The sequence below is a fragment of the Monodon monoceros genome, unplaced genomic scaffold (genome assembly GCF_005190385.1).
Source record: "Monodon monoceros isolate NGI ecotype Baffin Bay Population unplaced genomic scaffold, NGI_Narwhal_1 Super_Scaffold_11, whole genome shotgun sequence".
In the NCBI taxonomy this organism is placed as follows: Eukaryota; Metazoa; Chordata; class Mammalia; order Artiodactyla; family Monodontidae; genus Monodon; species Monodon monoceros.
Genome location: NW_021703767.1, coordinates 139,498,172 through 139,516,961, shown reverse-complemented (window position 1 = coordinate 139,516,961; position 18,790 = coordinate 139,498,172). Strand labels below are relative to the sequence as shown.

The following is an 18,790-nucleotide window of genomic DNA, read 5'->3' as shown; positions in this document are numbered from 1 at the left end:
CAATAAGATTAAATCTTAACTGTTAACATCAACTTGACTAGCTAATCAATATAATAAAGTTTTTCAATATTATTCATCTTTATTTAGTACATCTATGTAATGCTCTATCATTAAAGGTCACAAAAAAAGTGAATATGGGCAAAGAGAGAAAATACTTAGGCTATCCAGTCAGCTTAAATAATCACAGCGCAACAATACAGAAGGCTTAATTTGCCCCTATAGTAGATGTATAATGCTTAGAGGTGAAAATGCCCAAAGACTCTGTCAGATTTCATCTGTATCTTTCACTGCAGACACAGTAAGCCCTGCAGGATCGTTATGGCATCATAAATGGTACTACTGTGCACCAAAGAAACAAAACTATTTAGTGACAGCTTTTCTCCCTAAACAAAATCACTGGACCATGACTGTTTACTAATGACAACATGGTACAGCCAGAATTGAGTATTGATGGTTAATATAAGAACACTGCTAGGCAGCGACACACACTGCCGTATTTCAAGCATTACCCAAGTTAGCTGTTTACCTAATAAGATTTTTTTTTAATTTTAAAGGCTAGTGCATTAGCACAACTTTAAAACAAAACAAAAATTAATTAACCCTGTAAGAATTATGAAGCTAAAGAATCATAATTTAAGTGAAATGGAGGGAGGCAAGATTGTCAATGAAATAAATGAAAAAAGGGAAATACCAGTTAATAAAATGTGAATGTTTAGCCAATTATCCGAACCTTAAATATTAAGCAATAAGGAATAAAGGGAAATTACTGAGACGCCTACTCTCCCAGTCAGTATTTCCAAAATTCAACTGGCTGCTCTGCAATTAAAAAATACACACACACACACACACACACACACACACATATATATACATATGTATGTGTGTCTGTGTATGTATGTATGTATGCATGAGTATATATATATAAAAAAACCAAGGACAAGGCTGGTGCCATGGAGCAAGACCCTATATATCTCAAATAATGGAAACTGGGAAGAAGTGGGAATTATACTTTTAAAAGAGGAATAAAAGTTGAAATCATTCCAACTCCTTTCCGAAGGGCTCATTTTGCAATTCTTTACATTAAGAGGGTATAACTTCTTTCTACTCAAAGTCCAATTATCATCAACCCAAGGATGAAATACCAGCATAGCTTTTCGAACCTCCTCTGCTTTATCACCCAATAATTTACACAGCACCAAGGTTACAGATACTCAATGTTCCCTAAATCTGAATTTATTCTGATCTCATCCTTTTCCCTCTTATTTCACCTTCCTCCTTTCATGGGCTCTCTTAAACCTCCCACCCCCATTCAATTTATTTGACTAGCATTTTTTATTATAAAACTGAATGTTTTCATTATGCTAAGTGAAAGAAGCTAGACACGAAAGGCCACACCTTGTATGATTCCATTTATGTGAAATGTCCGGAATAGACCAATCCACAGAGATAGAGAGGGTCAACCAGTGGCTGCCAGGGACTGGCAGCGGGCGAGAATGGGAAATGACTGCTATTAGGTTTGGGGTTTCTTGTGGGGTGATGAAAGTGTTCTGGAAATAGTAGTGGCGAGGCTGCACGACTTCATGAGTACATCAAAACCACTGGATGACACACTCTTAAAGGGTGCATTTTATGATATATAAATTATATCTCAATTTAAAAGAATATAGTACCCCAAGATCCTTTATAGAGCATTAGGTAAAATCCTTACACACCTCAATAACTCAGCAGTTCCGTGATCTATCACTGCATTACAGAGTAAGGTCCTAAATGAACAAGAGAATGTTGAACTCAGTATCCTCTGTTTTAGAGGGGAGGGAAATGCAAAACTCATTTTAGAAATATAGAAATTTGTAAACTTGAAAGGACACATTTCAGCTGTTCAACGAACTCAGTCATGCAGAACGCTTCATCTTCCAAAAACACACAATTTGACAATTTTTCCATCTTACTCTTCTTTCTCCAACTATTGCATCAATCCTGTGCACTGGCTTTTAAAAACAGCCTCTCCCCCACTGTCTTCCGGGAGACAATCCCACCCAGCCGTCAAGGTTCATTCTGGGACCCCTGGCTGTCCCAGCCGCCACTGGTTTGTTTCTTTTAACTGCTACCAGACGTGTGGCCTGCCTCTGATGGCTTAGCATTATACAACCCTCTATACTTGCAGGGTGCTTTGGTGTCGTGGGAGCTTCCATACACGTTGCTGTGTCTGCTTTCTTTCACTCTACGAGGTAGGCAGAGTAAGGAAAGACAAGGGGCTTCGTCAACTTCTCAGTGGCAGATCCTGGACTAAAATTCAGAGGTTCTGACTCCAACGAGAAAGAGGTGCTCAAAAGGGTTTTGGTGAATAAATGAACAAGACTGCTAGATGAATTATCTTACTACTTCAATACACCACACTTCCTTTGTATACTGTCTGATAATTTTCTCTATTTCGAGTGAGTCAGCCTTATTACAACAAGTAAGATTATAAGCTCCTAAAGTCAAGAAGCCATATCTTACAGTTATCCCACATCCCCAAAGCACTAAGGACTTGGAGGTAAGCCGATTAAAAATGCCAAGAGCTACTACCCATGTACACTGAATACACTCATGGCTGTTGAACTGTATCATCAGAAAAGTTTTTCAAACTGGAAAACACTGAAAAAAATTTTTATCTTAAAAGAAGATTTCCCGTCCCCTCCCAGAAACTTGTATGAGAGCTTAAAACCAAACTTCAGCTCATGTTATGATGAAATATTTAACAAATATATTAAGATTCTATTTATTAACTGCATTATACAGAATATTTTTTAGCTTAAGTAGGAGCTTATACCTTTCAACAACTATTACCCTCCCAAACTACTGATGGTGGTAGGCCCTGCTACAAGACACAAGAACTAAGACAACTTACATACCTGTGAGAATGAAGCAAAGTACCTCACATGGAGAGTAATTACCATAAAGAACTAAAGATTACAATTTAAGGAAAAAAGACAAAGCTGACAATAGATACGACCCCAATTAATGAGCTCTGTAAACATGAAAAAGTAATGAGTTAATTTAGTATTTAGTGATAAAATGTTCGCTACAACCTCCTAATGAATTTTCTAATCATCTTCTTTTTACTGACCTCAGCCCAGCTGAGATGTCCACATACAAACGAAAATGGAACATCTTTACCAAGAGATATTGACCACCAAGCAGTACGCTTAGCTTTTTAGAGAAAAATAAAACATTCAGAAGTTCTCTGCCTTAACAACTTAATAATGCCAAAAATAGTTGAGCGCCTCTTACATGCAATATACCATACTGAGAAGTTAGTGAATTACATATATCATATGCCTTCACCATCCTCAAAACAAAGGAAGACAGTAAATGCATGTAACCCTTATAAATAACACTAACTGCATCAACGACTAACAGTTATGGAGCCCTATGTGGCAGGCACTACCCTTCAGTCCTTTACATACGCTAACTCACATAATCGTCACACAAACTCATGGGACTTTACAGGTAAGGGAACTGAGGCACAGAGAAGTTGTATAACTAGACCAAGAGGTTAAATATAGAAAACCTAGGCAGTCCCTGTGCAAGAAACAACTGTGCAATACTGCCTCTCTAACCCAAAGGAACATGTGCTGTGGGTACGCTGAGAGCAGAGAAAAATCACAGAACAAAGGTGATATCTGAGCTAGGCCTTGAAGCCCAGATGGAAGACATGGAGAGAAGGCTATGCTTATGCACCTGTTTAGGGAAAGGCTTTCCGGCTCTGCTATTGCTATTTGGCCTCTTCACACACGGACACAGGCAGGAACGGTGACAGAGAGACAGGCAAGCCACACACCCACAGGAAATGTCCACAACTACACCTGAGCCAACCCTGGCTCTAAAAGCAGCCTTTGCTGTTCTCCAAGTACTACATCCCTGACAGCTCTCTCTCAGGGACAGAAGTGAAGAGCACTGGGCTGTGTGTTCCAAGAGAACGGGAAGCAGATGCACACAAACTGACATGCAGTCAGCACTGACTTCTTCTCTAGTGAGAAGCACACTAGATTAAGAGGAAGGCAATAAATAACGACCCACGCGCAGCCGGCTGTGGTCAGTCCGTGGTCACAGCCGGGCTGCGAGTTCTCAAAAGTGTTCCTAATTCAGCTGGCCCCTGAGCCTGACTGGCCAACATTCCCGTGGGCAGTATCGTGCTTGAGCCCTCTTGAGCCCAGCTATGGAGTCTGGTTGAATAGGTCATATGAATAATCTTGAAAAATTACACAATAAATTACTCTTGAAATCTCAGTGTGGCTTGATAGTCTTTATTCACTTATTACTTTCCTGGCGGGGAGAGGAATTATGACCTTACTCCACTTTTCATTCACTTAAAAATTTCATTCATGATCAATTTCAGACCCGCTCACCAAGGACTGAGTGCTGTGCCCTTCCTTCTTGGCTTCAGAGAACCCTCTCTGCTGGCTTTCCCCCTGCTCCCTGGAGGGCCAGCTCCTTAGGCCTCCTTCACGGCCCCTTCTCCTTTACCCATCTCCAGATGCTATGCTTTCAGCGGGCCTAGTCCTGGGTCCGCTTCCTCTCCCATACCCTTTCCATACAGAAACGCATCAATTCCTATGGACTTAAATATCTTGATTACGACACCTCTCTTGATATTTCCAGCTCTCCGTGACTCCAACTCATGCTCAGCTGCCTGTCTCACATCTCCGTTTGGATGTCTCGCAGACATTCCCCAGCTGACACAGCCCAACAGGACTCCTGATCCGCTTCCCTCCGCAAACCTTCCCCATCCAAGAACAGGCAGCACCCTTTCCCCACCAGACCCAAACCCAACCTGACTGCTCCCTTTCCTGTAACATCCCCCCAGCTCTGCCATCGATCCAGCAGCAAGCCCTGTCAATTCTCCTTCAAGATACACACCTCACTTTACCCTCCTTCCCTCTCCGCTGCCGCCACCCTCATCCAGGACACCATCCTCTCGCAGCCTACACGCCCCTCCAGCCACAGTCAGTTCAATCCGCAGGAAAGCCGAACCCTGCTCGACCCGGCCCGGCCTCACCCAGCACTTGACCTTGTGGCACAGCAGCCCCAGGCAAGCTCCACGGTCCCCTGAACCCAGCCACACCGGACCCCTCCCAGCTCAAACACCACGCCTCCGCGCGCTTCCGACTGGGCACAGGTGACTTTCGACAGCCGGGGGGCCTCCACGCCTCTGCTCCATGGGGCGCTCAGTTTCGAGGTCACCTCCTTAGAAAAGCCTTCCAAACCCAAAGGACAAGTAGGTCCCCACTCTAAAATTCATCCCGTTTGTCGTCTTCATCGCAAGTGTTTTATCTGCTCACTGCCCCCTCCCCGTGAGGTAGTTTCGGATTCTTAAATCTAAGTCCCAGTCTGACCTCACAGCTGAAGTGTAAGCGCCGCAGGGGCTGGAGACCCACTGTCTCGTTTGTAATTGCATCCCGAGACCCAGCGCAGTGCTGACCACACAACAGGCTCCTAGGAAACATTTGTTTAGTGTTAAACGACTACCAATATTAATCTCAAAATACACCCTACTCAGCTTATTTTATTGTTCACTTAACCTAGTAATAGTTATTTTCTCAATACAACAGCACCTTACACATTCTTACTGAAAAATGTAATTTTATTTTGCTGTTTCTCAGACCCCGATACCATCCTGAGCCTATTCAAAGGCTTCCCTAGTAATCTCTGACCAGCTGCTTTATCAAACATGATGGTTATTCTTATCCCTCTGACAAATTCTTACTCCTCAACAATGTGGCAAAATGCATTTCTGCTCTCTCCTACCCAGATTCCAATAAGCACTTAGAAACTGAGACACTTATCCTAAGCCATGGGGATCAGTGTGTCAGTAGGCCCCCTCCTTCCCAAGCCTCCAGCAGACTACAGGGCATCAATCCCAACAGTCCTTGACTATGCCTATGTTATAAAGGTAATGTTGTAAGCACATAAATATCCATGTAAGCCTGCCTGATCTCCTACCTAGACACGTGTGCTTACTCAAATATACTCTCCACTTCGTCGATCAGTCAAAACTTCCCAGCTGGATCCCTAGCTGATGGGCCTGACCACGGAGGAGCTGAAGGTCACTGGGTGCATTTACATGTACGTGTCCAACTGAACATCCATCTCTGACTACCTTCCACACAGAAGAGGGAAAATCTGCTCAACCAAAATTGACCATCTCCAAAATCCAGTCAGGAGTCCCCTGCTGGCTGATGACAAAGCTACACTCAATTTCATCATGTCCCAGTCAAAACCCCTAACTTCCTAAAATGATGGCAAGCAGGGGAATGACCAAATGTTTCAAGTATGGAGAATGATGACGTCAGAAACCATGCACAACTCGATTTCTCTGTCAGCAGCCAACCCACCACCCCACACCTCTGGTGAGCTCAAAAACTGGAAGAACTGTTAACAGTTTTTCCCTGCTGGAAAGTTGGGACACATCTGGCCCATACATAATTTGGAGGAGGAGAAAGAATTTTAGATAGCTACCATATGATCATCTTGATAAATACTTACTGAACGTTTTATCACCTATATTTACATATTTGGGGAGACTACCCTACATTTATTACTTAAAACACTTTGTCTGTTATATTATTCAGTTACTATCTATAATTCATATTCCATGGTTTTTAAATATGTTTCACCTTATATAACATAGGAAGTTATTAATTTCCCATTAATGCATATAATTAAGAACGGACTAGGTCTGCTACAAAAATATTGGAGGCTTCTTCTAACGTTATCTTTGGGGTTCATTTTACCTTTTAGGCAAAGCTAACTTATAATGAGGTTCTTTTGGTACTGCAGTAACTAAAGCCACTTAGAGATAGTCCAGGCCACTTAAGTAGTGCAAAAAGTGCCTTATACCTAACTCAAATTTAAAGCAAAATGCACAAGGTTTTGTTTCAATGTATCTATTCTATGAACTCTAAAAATTTCTAAAGGATTTGACACCAATGCAACAGGACAGTAAATTTAATTTCTTTGCCCCCTCTTAAAATTTGTCCTTCCTTTCCCCCACCTCAAATCCCAGTTGTTTGAAAGTAGTATCGTAACACGGTTCCATATCATTTATGAACCAAGCTGTGATACATGAGGGCTTGGCTAAGAAGACAAATCCTTTCTCTCACACTGCAGAATACGACAGGCAACACAGAAAGAACTGAGAGAGTCCTCCTAGCCAATCCCACCCTACCTTAGTTAAGAAGGCCTGACTCCCAAACCCCTATTCTACTTTCTCAGATTCTAGACCACTGTCCCTGCCCCAGCAGGGTCAGGCTAGCCCTAGTCCCCCTGCTGCAGAGCCCCTTCCTCACCCCCTGGACACCTGGAATCCAAAGACTGCACGTGTTGGGCTGCACTGCCTGCTAGCTTGAGCCTAACGCCAGAATGTCCACTGCCTAAGGCAATAAGCAGTGCTGCCACTCTTCAGAAACTCTGCCCTGGCTGCAGGAAAGGGTTTCCCTCCAGCACTTGCGCTGAATCTGTCACCTTCTTCCAGTTCATCACTTGTACGCAGGTCTCAGAACATTCTGCTCCCACACATTAGGCCACAGAATTTTGCCCCAGCCTACAGACATGACAGCCATCTTCCCACAAGATTGGACAAAACTTTTAAAATAAATATCACTTAATAAGATCATAAATAAAACAGCAGTCCACATGAACATATAAAGAGCAGCGGTAGTTTCTTTAGTATAGTCTGTCATTTGAAATCTTTGAAAGTCTGAATTTTCTTTTAATTCTAAGATGCTTAGCTCATGGAAAGATTATGTTAGAAAAAACACATACCAAATAAAATATAAATTTTCTTCATTAACGTTTATTCAATTTCTAAGGATGCAAATATTTTTTCCAGGACCAAAGGGAGGAGGGGGAAACCATGAGAATTCCAAACAGTGTGTTACATAGTTTGATAGACTTGAAGGTATGTTTACTGGCCAAATGAATATTCAAAAGATTTGCATTAGATGCTTGTCAATTTATACTGGCATTTGAATAACACTAAAGTTTTTACTTCTTCACTATGTCATATAAGTGGAGTTTATGAAATAACATGTCATAATCTGGGGCCGATGAAATTACTGCATATTAATGTCTCTAAACCCCACACCAGGCTCTTATTTCCACATGTTCTTCATGTATCATCCTTTTCTTATAAATTTGAAAGTTATAAATAGAAAAGGAAATAAAAGCCTCACTTACTAATTCATATATGGAACTGACAACAAATAAACTGGCTGTTTTAAATAAAATAGCCAGGCCAATAAACTATACAAATTTCATGCCACAGGCTCCAAGAAGGCGAAGGAGAGAGAAAAAATGAGTCACAATCCATGATGAGGAAGACAAAGCTGATAAATTATACTTCATCTGTCTGGAGTCCAGCAGCTGGGAAATACCATCCTAGTACTACCTTGCATCTGACACCTGAAAATCCCTCTGAAATGAGCAAACAGGGTCATTTTCAATCCCTCCAGAGACGGGGCACACACTACCTCCCTCCTGAAGCCGTCCATTATTTCTCTGGACAGCTCTGAATGAAGACGGAGCCTTTTTATCAAGAAGAAAATAGTTTCCTTCTAATTTAACACGGCACTGCTAGCTCTACACCCTGAAACCACACAGAATCAGATGAATCTCTCTTCCATTTGATGGCTCTGAAAACAGTTAAACACAGCTATGATGACCCCCCACTCCACTAGACAAGGTAACTCCAGCTCCTTTCAAATGTACTCTGTGATCATGGATAGGAATTCCCAAGTCTCCTTGTTTATGGTTTTTTTTTTTTGAGGTTCATATTTTTTTTAACATCTTTATTGGAGTATAATTGCTTTACAACGGTGTGTTAGTTTCTGCTTTATAACAAAGTGAATCAGCTATACATGTACATATATCCCCATATCTCCTCCCTCTTGCATCTCCCTCCCACGCTCCCTATCCCACCCCTCTAGGTGGACACAAAGTTAATTGTATCTAGATTTTCTAAGTGTATAAAACATATCCATTCTGTCAATGCAATAAGCAACACACTGACCTATCAGAGCTGAATGCTGGACCCGGCTTTGTCATGAAACTGTACTTCCTTGGAGAAGTGTGCTGTTTTCTCTCTGGGCTGGAGAAAGTGCCAGACCATAAGCTTTCCTGCTTCAATATCCTACGAGTCTATCTAAAGGGAATACTTTCAGAAACTTCCCTGGTGGTCCAGTGGGTAAGACTCTGTGCTCCCAATGCATGGGGCCCGGGTTCAATCCCTGGTCGGGGAACTAGATACCACATGCATGCCGCAACTAAGAAGGCTGCATGCCACAACTAAGACCCAGCGCAGCCATAAATAAATAAATACTTACTAAAAATAAATTAAAACAATGCTTTCAATACCACTTTCATTTTGTTAAAAATTAAACCAATACTTTATAATATTAATATTTACAAGGGTCCTTTACTTAATTAAGGGCACTATGTGTAATGCTCTAAAAAATAAGTTAGTTAGGGGTCCCTGACTGTTAGACTACAATGGTGGTCGGCAGGAAGGGAGGGGGAAGACAAATGAATACGTAGTTATAAGCACCCTTAAAAAGGTCAAAATGACCTTCTAGTTTAATATTACCTGAAATTAAAGTTAAGCATAAATTTAAGCTTGAGAAGTGTTTATTTTTCTAGGACTGTAACTATGTGGCACAGTAGTCACTGGTCATATATGATTACCTAAATTTAAATTAAGTAAAATTAAGTAAAATTAGAAATTAATTTCCTCAGTTGGATTAGCCACCTTTCAAGTGCTAAATAGCCACTGCAATGGATGACAGATACAGAACACTTCCATCATAAGAGAAAGTTCTATGGGGCAGTGCTGTTCTAGATTGATTCACCTATGTCTATTTTGCAAACAGAAGACAGCACAGCAAAGAGCCAAAACCCTTGGTCTCTTAACGTCAGAAACACCAAGGCTGAAATCCTAGTTGTGCCACTTACTTGCTGTGTGACCTTGAACAAGTCATTTAACCTGTCTAAGCCCATCTTCCCACCTATAAAATACTGTCTAAAACTAGTATCTACCTCATGGAGAGTTATGACAATTAAGTGAGATAATGCTGGTTAATTACAGCAGGCAGTACACGGCCTCAAACACTGGCAGCAGTCAACAGACATCAGCTTTCTAGTATAAGCAACTGTATTTATTCACTCATAGGTACACTGAACCTCAGATGAATGCTAAGATTTGAAATATAGAGATTCAAGAAAGAGCTCTCAGGCTTCCCTGGTGTCACAGTGGTTGAGAGTCCGCTTGCCGATGCAGGGGACACGGGTTCGTGCCCCGGTCCGGGAAGATCCCACATGCCGCGGAGCAGCTGGGCCCGTGAGCCGTGGCCGCTGAGCCTGCGCGTCCGGAGCCTGTGCTCCGCAACGGGAGAGGCCACAACAGTGAGAGGCCCGCGTAACGCAAAAAAAAAAAAAAAAAAAAAGACACACTACAGCATTCTGCTAACCAATACACATTTACATCACTTTTCAGTTATTCGTACTATTTATTTACTAATAATCTTCCCTGCTCCAGAAAGAGTCTGAGATGGCTTTAAAAAAATGTATGTGGTAGAAAAGTATAAAATGAAGAGAAGATATAAGGGGGAAAAAAAGAGTAAGAAAATAAAATACAACCAGAGTTGAGGTTTCTACACAAAATGCAGTTAAATACTAAAATCAAAGAATAAATAAGGCTCACAGTTTCAGGGCAACCAAAGTAAAGAAGGGAAGCATGATCAATTTTAAGATTTGCAGAGCCCATAGATATTGGCAGTTCCTGCCAACAGTACCATCATTTTCCTGGTCTTGGTTCTTTAAGCATTTTACGTCTTCTCTCTCAATTAGTTGTAACCAGCTCTGTAGGATTAGGAACTGCATCTGCGTATCTTCTTGCAGGCTACACTTGTCCTACCACAGATCTAATATTAAGCCCTCAGTAAATACTGAAACACAGGGGAACATGACCTAGAATCAGGCTGAGTAACAGGGAAAAACAATTTGGCATTAAAAGTGCAGACCCCGAACTAGGAACTGTCAAATGTAAAGAAATCCTTTACCTGGACCAGTGCCGGTAATAATAACATAACACGAACATATACACCCATACAAACACACACACGAGGGAATGTTATAGAAATCACTACACTCACAGAATTACTTTTCAAAATGTTCCAACTAAATATTGTTTCATGGAATTCAGAAATGTAAATCAAGCACAGTATAAATGATACTTTGGATTGCCTCACATGTTGATTTTTTTCTTTTTTTTCCCCTTAACTGAAGCACAAATAGCTAGCCACAAATGTAATTTTTAATGTATTTCTCTATCTACTCACACATGTTGGAAAATAAAGGATGAAAGATCAGAAAACCTGGGTTCAAATCCAAATCAATCATTTCTAGTTGTGCAACCCTGGGCAAATTATTTAATCCCAGGGGCCTCACAGAAAAGACTAAACTGCATCATATATGAAAATCCTTTAAAAGCTACAAAATGCTACATAAATATTACTATAGTAACCAAAAAAAGAAAAACAATTAGTGACAATAATTAGATTTTCACATTGCTGGCTCTTTGTAGAGATCACACCTAAATAGACACTAACCCCAATTTCTACCTCAATGCTTTCCTGTTCTGTAATATAGTTTTGAAAAATGTTAACCCACACACACAGTTTTCCTACATACTGTTTCAGTTACTAGGATCTGGAAAATACATTTTCCTCTATTAAGTGGCTCTCATCAACAGGAAGGTGAGACCGTGGTAAGGTTTATGTCTAGTCATGGCCTCCTCTATTCTAGCAATGCCTTAACTAATGAGTTAAAACAATGAAAAGTAAATGAGACGACTTACAGTTTCTGATTCAAAACTTACTACATCAAGACTGTGGTACTGGCAGAAGGACAGATAGACATAGATCAATGGAATGAAATTGAGAGTTCAGAAAGAAAGCTTCACATATACGATCCATTGATTTTTCAAAAAGGATATGAAGCCAATTCAATGGGGAAAATGGTCTTTGTAGCAATGGTGCAGGGATAACTGGGATATCCACAAGGAAAACAATGAAGCTGGACCTCTACCTCACACCATATACAAAATGGATCAGAGATCAAAATATAAAAGCTAAAACTAAAAAAAAACTCTTACTAGAAAACTGTAGGCGTAAATCTTCTTAGTCTTGGATTAGGCAATGATTTCATAGAAATGACGCCAAACGCACAAAGTAACAAAAGAAGAAGTAGATAAGTTGGACTTCATCAAAACTTAAAACTTTTATGCTTCAAAAGTAACTATCAAGGAAGTGAAAACACTATCCACAGAATGAAAGAAAATATTTGCAAACCATATATCTGATACGAGACCTGTATACAAAATAAATAACACAACTCAGCAACAAAAAGACAAAACTCAACTTAAAAATGGTCAAAGAATTTGAATAGACATTTCTCCAAAGAAGATATAAAAATGTCCTATAAGCATATGAAAAGATGGTCATCATCATCACTACTCAACAGGGTAATGCAAATCAAAACCACAACGACATGCTACTTCACACCTGCTAGGATGGCTATCGTTAAAAGACAGAAAGTAACAATTGCTGAGGCTATGGAGAAACTGGAACTTTGATACACTGCTGGGAGGAAGGTAAAATGGTGCAGCCACTCTGGAATACAGTCTGGCAGTTCCCCAAAGGGTTAAACACAGTCACTATATGACCCAGCAATTCTACTCCTGGGTATATATCCAAGAGAAATGAACACAAATGTCCACACAAAACCCTGTACACAAATGTTCAGAGCAGCATTATTCACAATAACCAAAAAGTGGAAACAGTCCAAACATCCATCAACCGATGAACAGACAGATAAAATGTAGTATATCCTCACAATGGAATATTATTCAAAGACATAAATTAAGTACTGATGGCACTACAACATGGATGAACCTTGAAAACATGATGCTTCGTGAAAGAAGCCAGTCACAAAAGGCCGCATACTGTATGATTCCGTTTATATGAAATGTCCAGACGGCAAATCTATGGTGACAGAGAGGAGACTGATGGTTGCCTAGGGCTGGGTGGTGGCAAAATTGAGAGGGAATGGGAAAGGGGGGATTGCTAAAAGGTGCGGTGTTATCTTTCTGGGGCGGCCAAAATGTGAAACCGATTGTGATGGATGTAAGACTGTGAAGACACTAAAAGCCACTGAATTTCATACTGTAAATTACACATCTCAATAAAGCTGTTACAATTAAAAAATAAAGCAGAGCCTGTGTTCAGTGAGTAGATAACTGAAACATAACAATAAGAGTAAAAACTGCTAATATAACTGAATTACATCCTCTTTGTTAGTATCTCCTCCTTTTATTTGCTCAATTAGTAAATCAAAAGTCAAATCCAAACGGATCATTTTACCACAGTCTCTACTTGCAAGAAGTAATAAGGATCTCTGTCAGCTCCATGCTCATAGAGCTAATATAAACTTGGGCAGTATCAGATCATAACAGAATTTGAACTTAGCTTTTCTCTGCAATAAAGAGAAACAGGTTATCCTTAGGATGACAGAAATTTTTATTTTAATGCAGAAATTTTTCTAGCTAGCTGCCAGTTTTCCACTAACCTCAGGGAAATATAAATGAAAACAGTAACACATTTACAGATTTAAAATCTGTGTTTCTGACAACTGTGAAGAGTCCTGAAAGTCACAACTTAGTCATCTACAAGCTAAGCTGGTGTGCAGGGCACTGAGGTCGTGAGCAACTCTAGCCAACAGCCCAGCACCTCCAACTCAGCTGGCGGTACCAAAACATTTATGGATCTGCGGCGGTCTCAGGAGAGAGCCCCTGCAAATGTCATGGGTCAATTATGATATCAATCATAAATGAGAGTAAGGATTTCCCTGGTGGCGCAGTGGTTAAGAATCCGCCTGCCAATGCAGGGGACACAGGTTCGAGCCCTGGTCTGGAAAGATCCCACATACCACGGAGTAACTAAGGCCATGCGCCACAACTACTGAGCCCGTGTGCCACAACTACTGAAGCCTGTGCGCCTAGAGCCCGTGCTCCGCAACAAGAGAAGCCACCTCACCGCAATGAAGAGTAGCCCCCGCTCGCCGCAGCTAGAGAAAGCCAGCGTGCAGGAACAAAGACCCAACGCAGCCAAAAAATAAATGAACTTATTTAAAAAAACATAAGACTAAGCAAAATACATTCTACTATTTACAGAGACTACTCTACGTATATAACCAAATTTCACACAAATTATGTACAATTTTCTATGCCCACAGCCCTACAGACCTTATGATTTTATGAACACAAACTGTTTTCTTAGATGTATCATGAAGTTTTGTTGTTAAACATTAATTCTAATATTATAATATAAAAAAAGAATTTTACGCAGCCTAGAAAAGAAAAAAACAGTATTATTGCATTTTTACCTCAAAGACAATAAAAAAAAATGTGAAAAGAAAACCAAAAAATGTATAGGCAGGTGTTTCCTATAAGAAGAAATAATGTAACTTATTGTCAAAATGTTTTGTGCATGCTCTTTTAAAAGATTAAGTTTGTTCAAAACCTGAAAAAAAAAAAAAAACTTAAACAATACTGCAGTAGAGGATAAACACATGCTAGTTCCTGCAATACAAATCCAAGAATTGCTTACCCGGACATCACATAAGAGATGCACTGAGACTCAGAAGTCCCATCTCTAACCTGACATACACACAGAACTGGGCTGTACTAGCCTCTTAAGTTCCAGAAAATAAGAATAAACCACACTCCAAGTGGAAGGTGACACACACCCACCCTCACCGAGACAGCTAACAGATAAAATCCTTCTCCACTCGGATTGCCTGAACACACCGATGCTTCCCCACACGTTATCTTTACCTGCGACAGTGAGTTAACAAGTACCCAAGCCACCAAAAAGCAGGGCTGTGAGAGGCACCTGTCCCAGGAAGTGTAACAAAAGGGAATACTTAGGCGACCGGGGACTCCGACTCTATCAGGCAGATGGCTTTAATTACTACACTTCTATAAACTAATTCATTACAGTCAGTAGGACACACATAAAGACAGCACAGCACTTTTAAAAAATCAACCACAAAAGCACTGTTAACCTTGTGCCAAAAACATGCCCAACCAAAATTGTTCTACCTTCTCTTTCTGAAGATAGTGACTACATTCTCATTGAAATATAGATGGGAAGATTTACTATAAACCACAATCAAATATTTGACACCCAAACTCCAAAGACCACAGCAATCCACTTAATACAAGCACGTGAACGTCTAAGTGAAGCGGCGCAAGCACGCAGGGAACCTGGAGGTAATCACCACTTCCCAGCCAGCCCCAGCACAGCGGACCCTTTGCCAGGGGGAGCACCACAAACATGAAGGTGGGCATGATCTTAGCGTCTGCGTGATCAGTCCAATCAACTATTTGGGGGTCAATAAAAGGAGCTAAAGACACTTCACCAATAGTCCTTGCTTCTGAAGCAAATTTAGTTACCCAACCTGCACGTGGTTAAAAGGATTTCATTGCAAATTTCCCAAAGCCAGCAAATCAACCAAACAAGGTATCTTTCCTACAATGTTCTATGTCAATATCTCAATAAAAATGGGGGGAAAATAAAACTAAGTAGGTGTCTTTCCTGAGATTGTCTGAGGGGCTTATTATGTGTGACATCTACATTTTTAAATGTAAAACTATTACATATATTTTGCTTACATAACCAGTAATGATACTTTAACTAAGGCTCAATGAAAAAGTAAATCCCCAAATTTCAGATGACACCATAGTTAAGCTTTTCTTTTTTACATTAAACAGAACTATGGTTCAATTATTTAAGTTTATTTAAGTAATAATAACCATTATGTAATTCCTTTCACAGACTCTCCAGTTTTCATGCATGTTTACAATATATCGGTTTAATCTAAGTTAAATTATTATTTGTAGTAAGTCAAGGCTAAATTAGACTAATGCATTAGAAAATAATATATGATAGTAAAGTTGCAAACAGTCTAATCGTCACATGTTATATGTGGATTTCATTTATCAAAAGTGAGCCTTAAACAAGCTCATCAAAACAAAGCAATTAGTTTATTTTGCCAAGAATCTGTTGTCAAAATTTAAGCAAATAAGTGTATAAACTAAGTTCACATATTTACCAGTTCAGTTGTTTGTAAAAAGGTAACAAAAATAATATATGAGGTAAAACACAGTTTATTAAAAAAAAGATTCAAACCATTAAAACAAATATTATCATAAGAAACAAGGGATTTTAGTTTAATTCAAACTGAAGTTTTTCCACAAATCAATCCACTTACACAAATTGGCCACCAAAGCCTAAACAATGATCTGTCATCTGAAACAGCTTTGATGTAACATAGTCTTAAGTGTGACAAAAAAAGTCTTACTATTAAACAGTTTTTCCTAATAAAGAATCATTTGTTCTAGCTGAGTGAAACTTTCTTCGAATGTTATTATTGCAAGTTTATATACTATATATGACTCTCATGTAAAGAACCATATTAAATTCACCACAAACTTTAAGTCTTATTAGAATTTTTCCTACACAAAATAGCTGTCAACTAGCCACAGAGCCATCTGCAAAACTTTCACTTTCACTAACAACCATAGTTGCTGTCTTTGCTTTCATATAAAAACAAAATCAGTGAAATCAGAAATCACACCCAACAACGCACTCAATATTGGAAACCTGCCCTCTCACCTCTGATGCACACCACCACCAATTTAAACGACAAAAACTCCACACTGGCCTGGTTTCAACACTGAGTTCACATCAAAACAGAAAGAATTGTCTTAAAACAGCCAAACAGCCATCTTGCAACTACGGCACCAGATGCAAGATACTGTTTAAGGTGGGAGATAGTTTCTCTCCTCTTTCCACTACGTACCTGCACGTCATTAATCATTTCTGGGCAAGCACGTTAACTTCCTATAAGTAAACTCAGACCAGAAAGTTGAGGGTATGTGGTCATAAAGGAGAGAGCGTTTTAAATTCAACCTGCCTCCAATCACCCGTTCTGGCTTAGTCACAAGCCATGATGACAAGAAGTAATGTAAACCATGAAGAACACTGTTTAATGTTCCAGCACTTTTAAAAATCAATTTCCAACAGGATAACAATTGAATAATTATCAAATAGCAAATATTTTAGCCACGCTGTTATTGCACCATTGAAGAAGTCATTTAAAACCCTCACGCCTCTTTCACTAAAAGGTGACTGTATTTGTTACCCTATAATTTCACTACCTTATTGTTATTGCGTTACTCTGTTTTTTGGTGACGCCACTCTACCACTGCAAACATACTTGCGGAATATCCCATTTCTGCAGAGACAACCACCACCACTGTCTTCCACAATCATTAAAGTCCAAACCACAATGATGTTTTTACTAACTAATCAGGCTACAACAACAATAGTTGCGCATCAGACCAACAGTTCAATTACCTCTTCCGCAAAAGATACAAATAAACAAAAATCCGTAAGTACTTACCTACAGTTGGGAGGCGGGTCCAACGTAATTTCTGCAAGTTCCTTCTGAATTCTTCAAAATAAAGACAAAGAAAGTTACATTAAAATGTCTTCACTCTTTTAATATTTCATTAAAATTATACTTTTACACTAGTATTTCCCGTTTGTATGCTTTTAACTTGAAATACTAATACCATATAAATCATCATATACAATACCAACAAAGTAGTAATTTCTGCCACAGTTTTGACAATGCTCCTACAAAGAGTAATGAGACTGGCCACCATCGGTGCTTGCAGCCTGTGTTAGCAACACTGTAAGTTCAATGAAAACTTCGTTAAGCCACTGCTAACACTAACCAAAATTTCTAGTTTAAATTGGAAACGTTTGCCACACTATTTATGGATCATTCCAACTTCTGATCTGTACTAGAACATCCCATATAGGATGGAAAAATGATCATATTAAGTTGAATCCAAGCATCCTGACTGAGCCAATCAACTGGTGAAGAAAGGATTATCACGTTCTCATTCTAACACCCAAAACCGCTATCAAAGTATAAATGGTATTATCCCCTGAAGCCTCTAGGTTGGAGCAAGTTGAGGCTTTCAAGTTTCAATAAGCCTTACTAGAATTCCTTCATTTTAATGTAACTGCATGAGCTTTGTGCAAAGGGGGGGGGGGGGGGAAGAACTTTTATTTTAAAAACGTGTTTTTGCCCTCATGAGTTATTTTCATCTTTTATTTTTAACTGCACCTAACCCCCTATACATATACAAAGGCTAACAGTGCTACACTGTTTTGTAAGAGTATACTTAGCAACCTTCTATCATTCATGTATTATTAAAAGTAGGCTTTGTTAAGCCTAATTTTTTTAAATTCTCAAAACCATTTCTTCTCCTCTGTCTTGGTTTTAAAATATGAGATTCACTAACTGCTGGATGCCTGCTCTTTTGGTAATGACAGGTGACTAAAAGCACCATAAAAAAATAAGAATTTTAACAAAGACATTTATTCTCAAACAGTTTCATTCTGTGCCTTTTCCAAGACAACCAACGGAAGCTCAGAATTGGTGCAAATCCCCCAGAAGGACGGCCACCAACCTCCCAAATGAAGCGCATGGTCCAGATATAATGGTCACTTCTCTAAGCCATGTGACTCAGGGTTGGGGAGGCATTATGAAGTAGAGCAAGCCTAACAAATTTAAAGCCAAAAAACCTATTAATTCTGCTATCCCATTAATTGAGGAC

At 39.7% G+C, this 18,790-nt stretch overlaps 1 protein-coding gene across 2 annotated transcripts in view; it reads right to left on the bottom strand.

Annotated features, from left to right (window-relative positions):
• Positions 1 to 18,790, bottom strand: part of UBE2E2 (ubiquitin conjugating enzyme E2 E2) — a 351,668-nt gene that overhangs the window by 320,089 nt on the left and 12,789 nt on the right. For both annotated transcript variants that reach the window (XM_029214507.1, XM_029214508.1), the window contains exon 3: positions 17,563 to 17,613. In XM_029214507.1, coding sequence (XP_029070340.1) covers positions 17,563 to 17,613 — 51 coding nt within the window. The remainder of the gene's footprint in view (positions 1 to 17,562; positions 17,614 to 18,790) is intronic.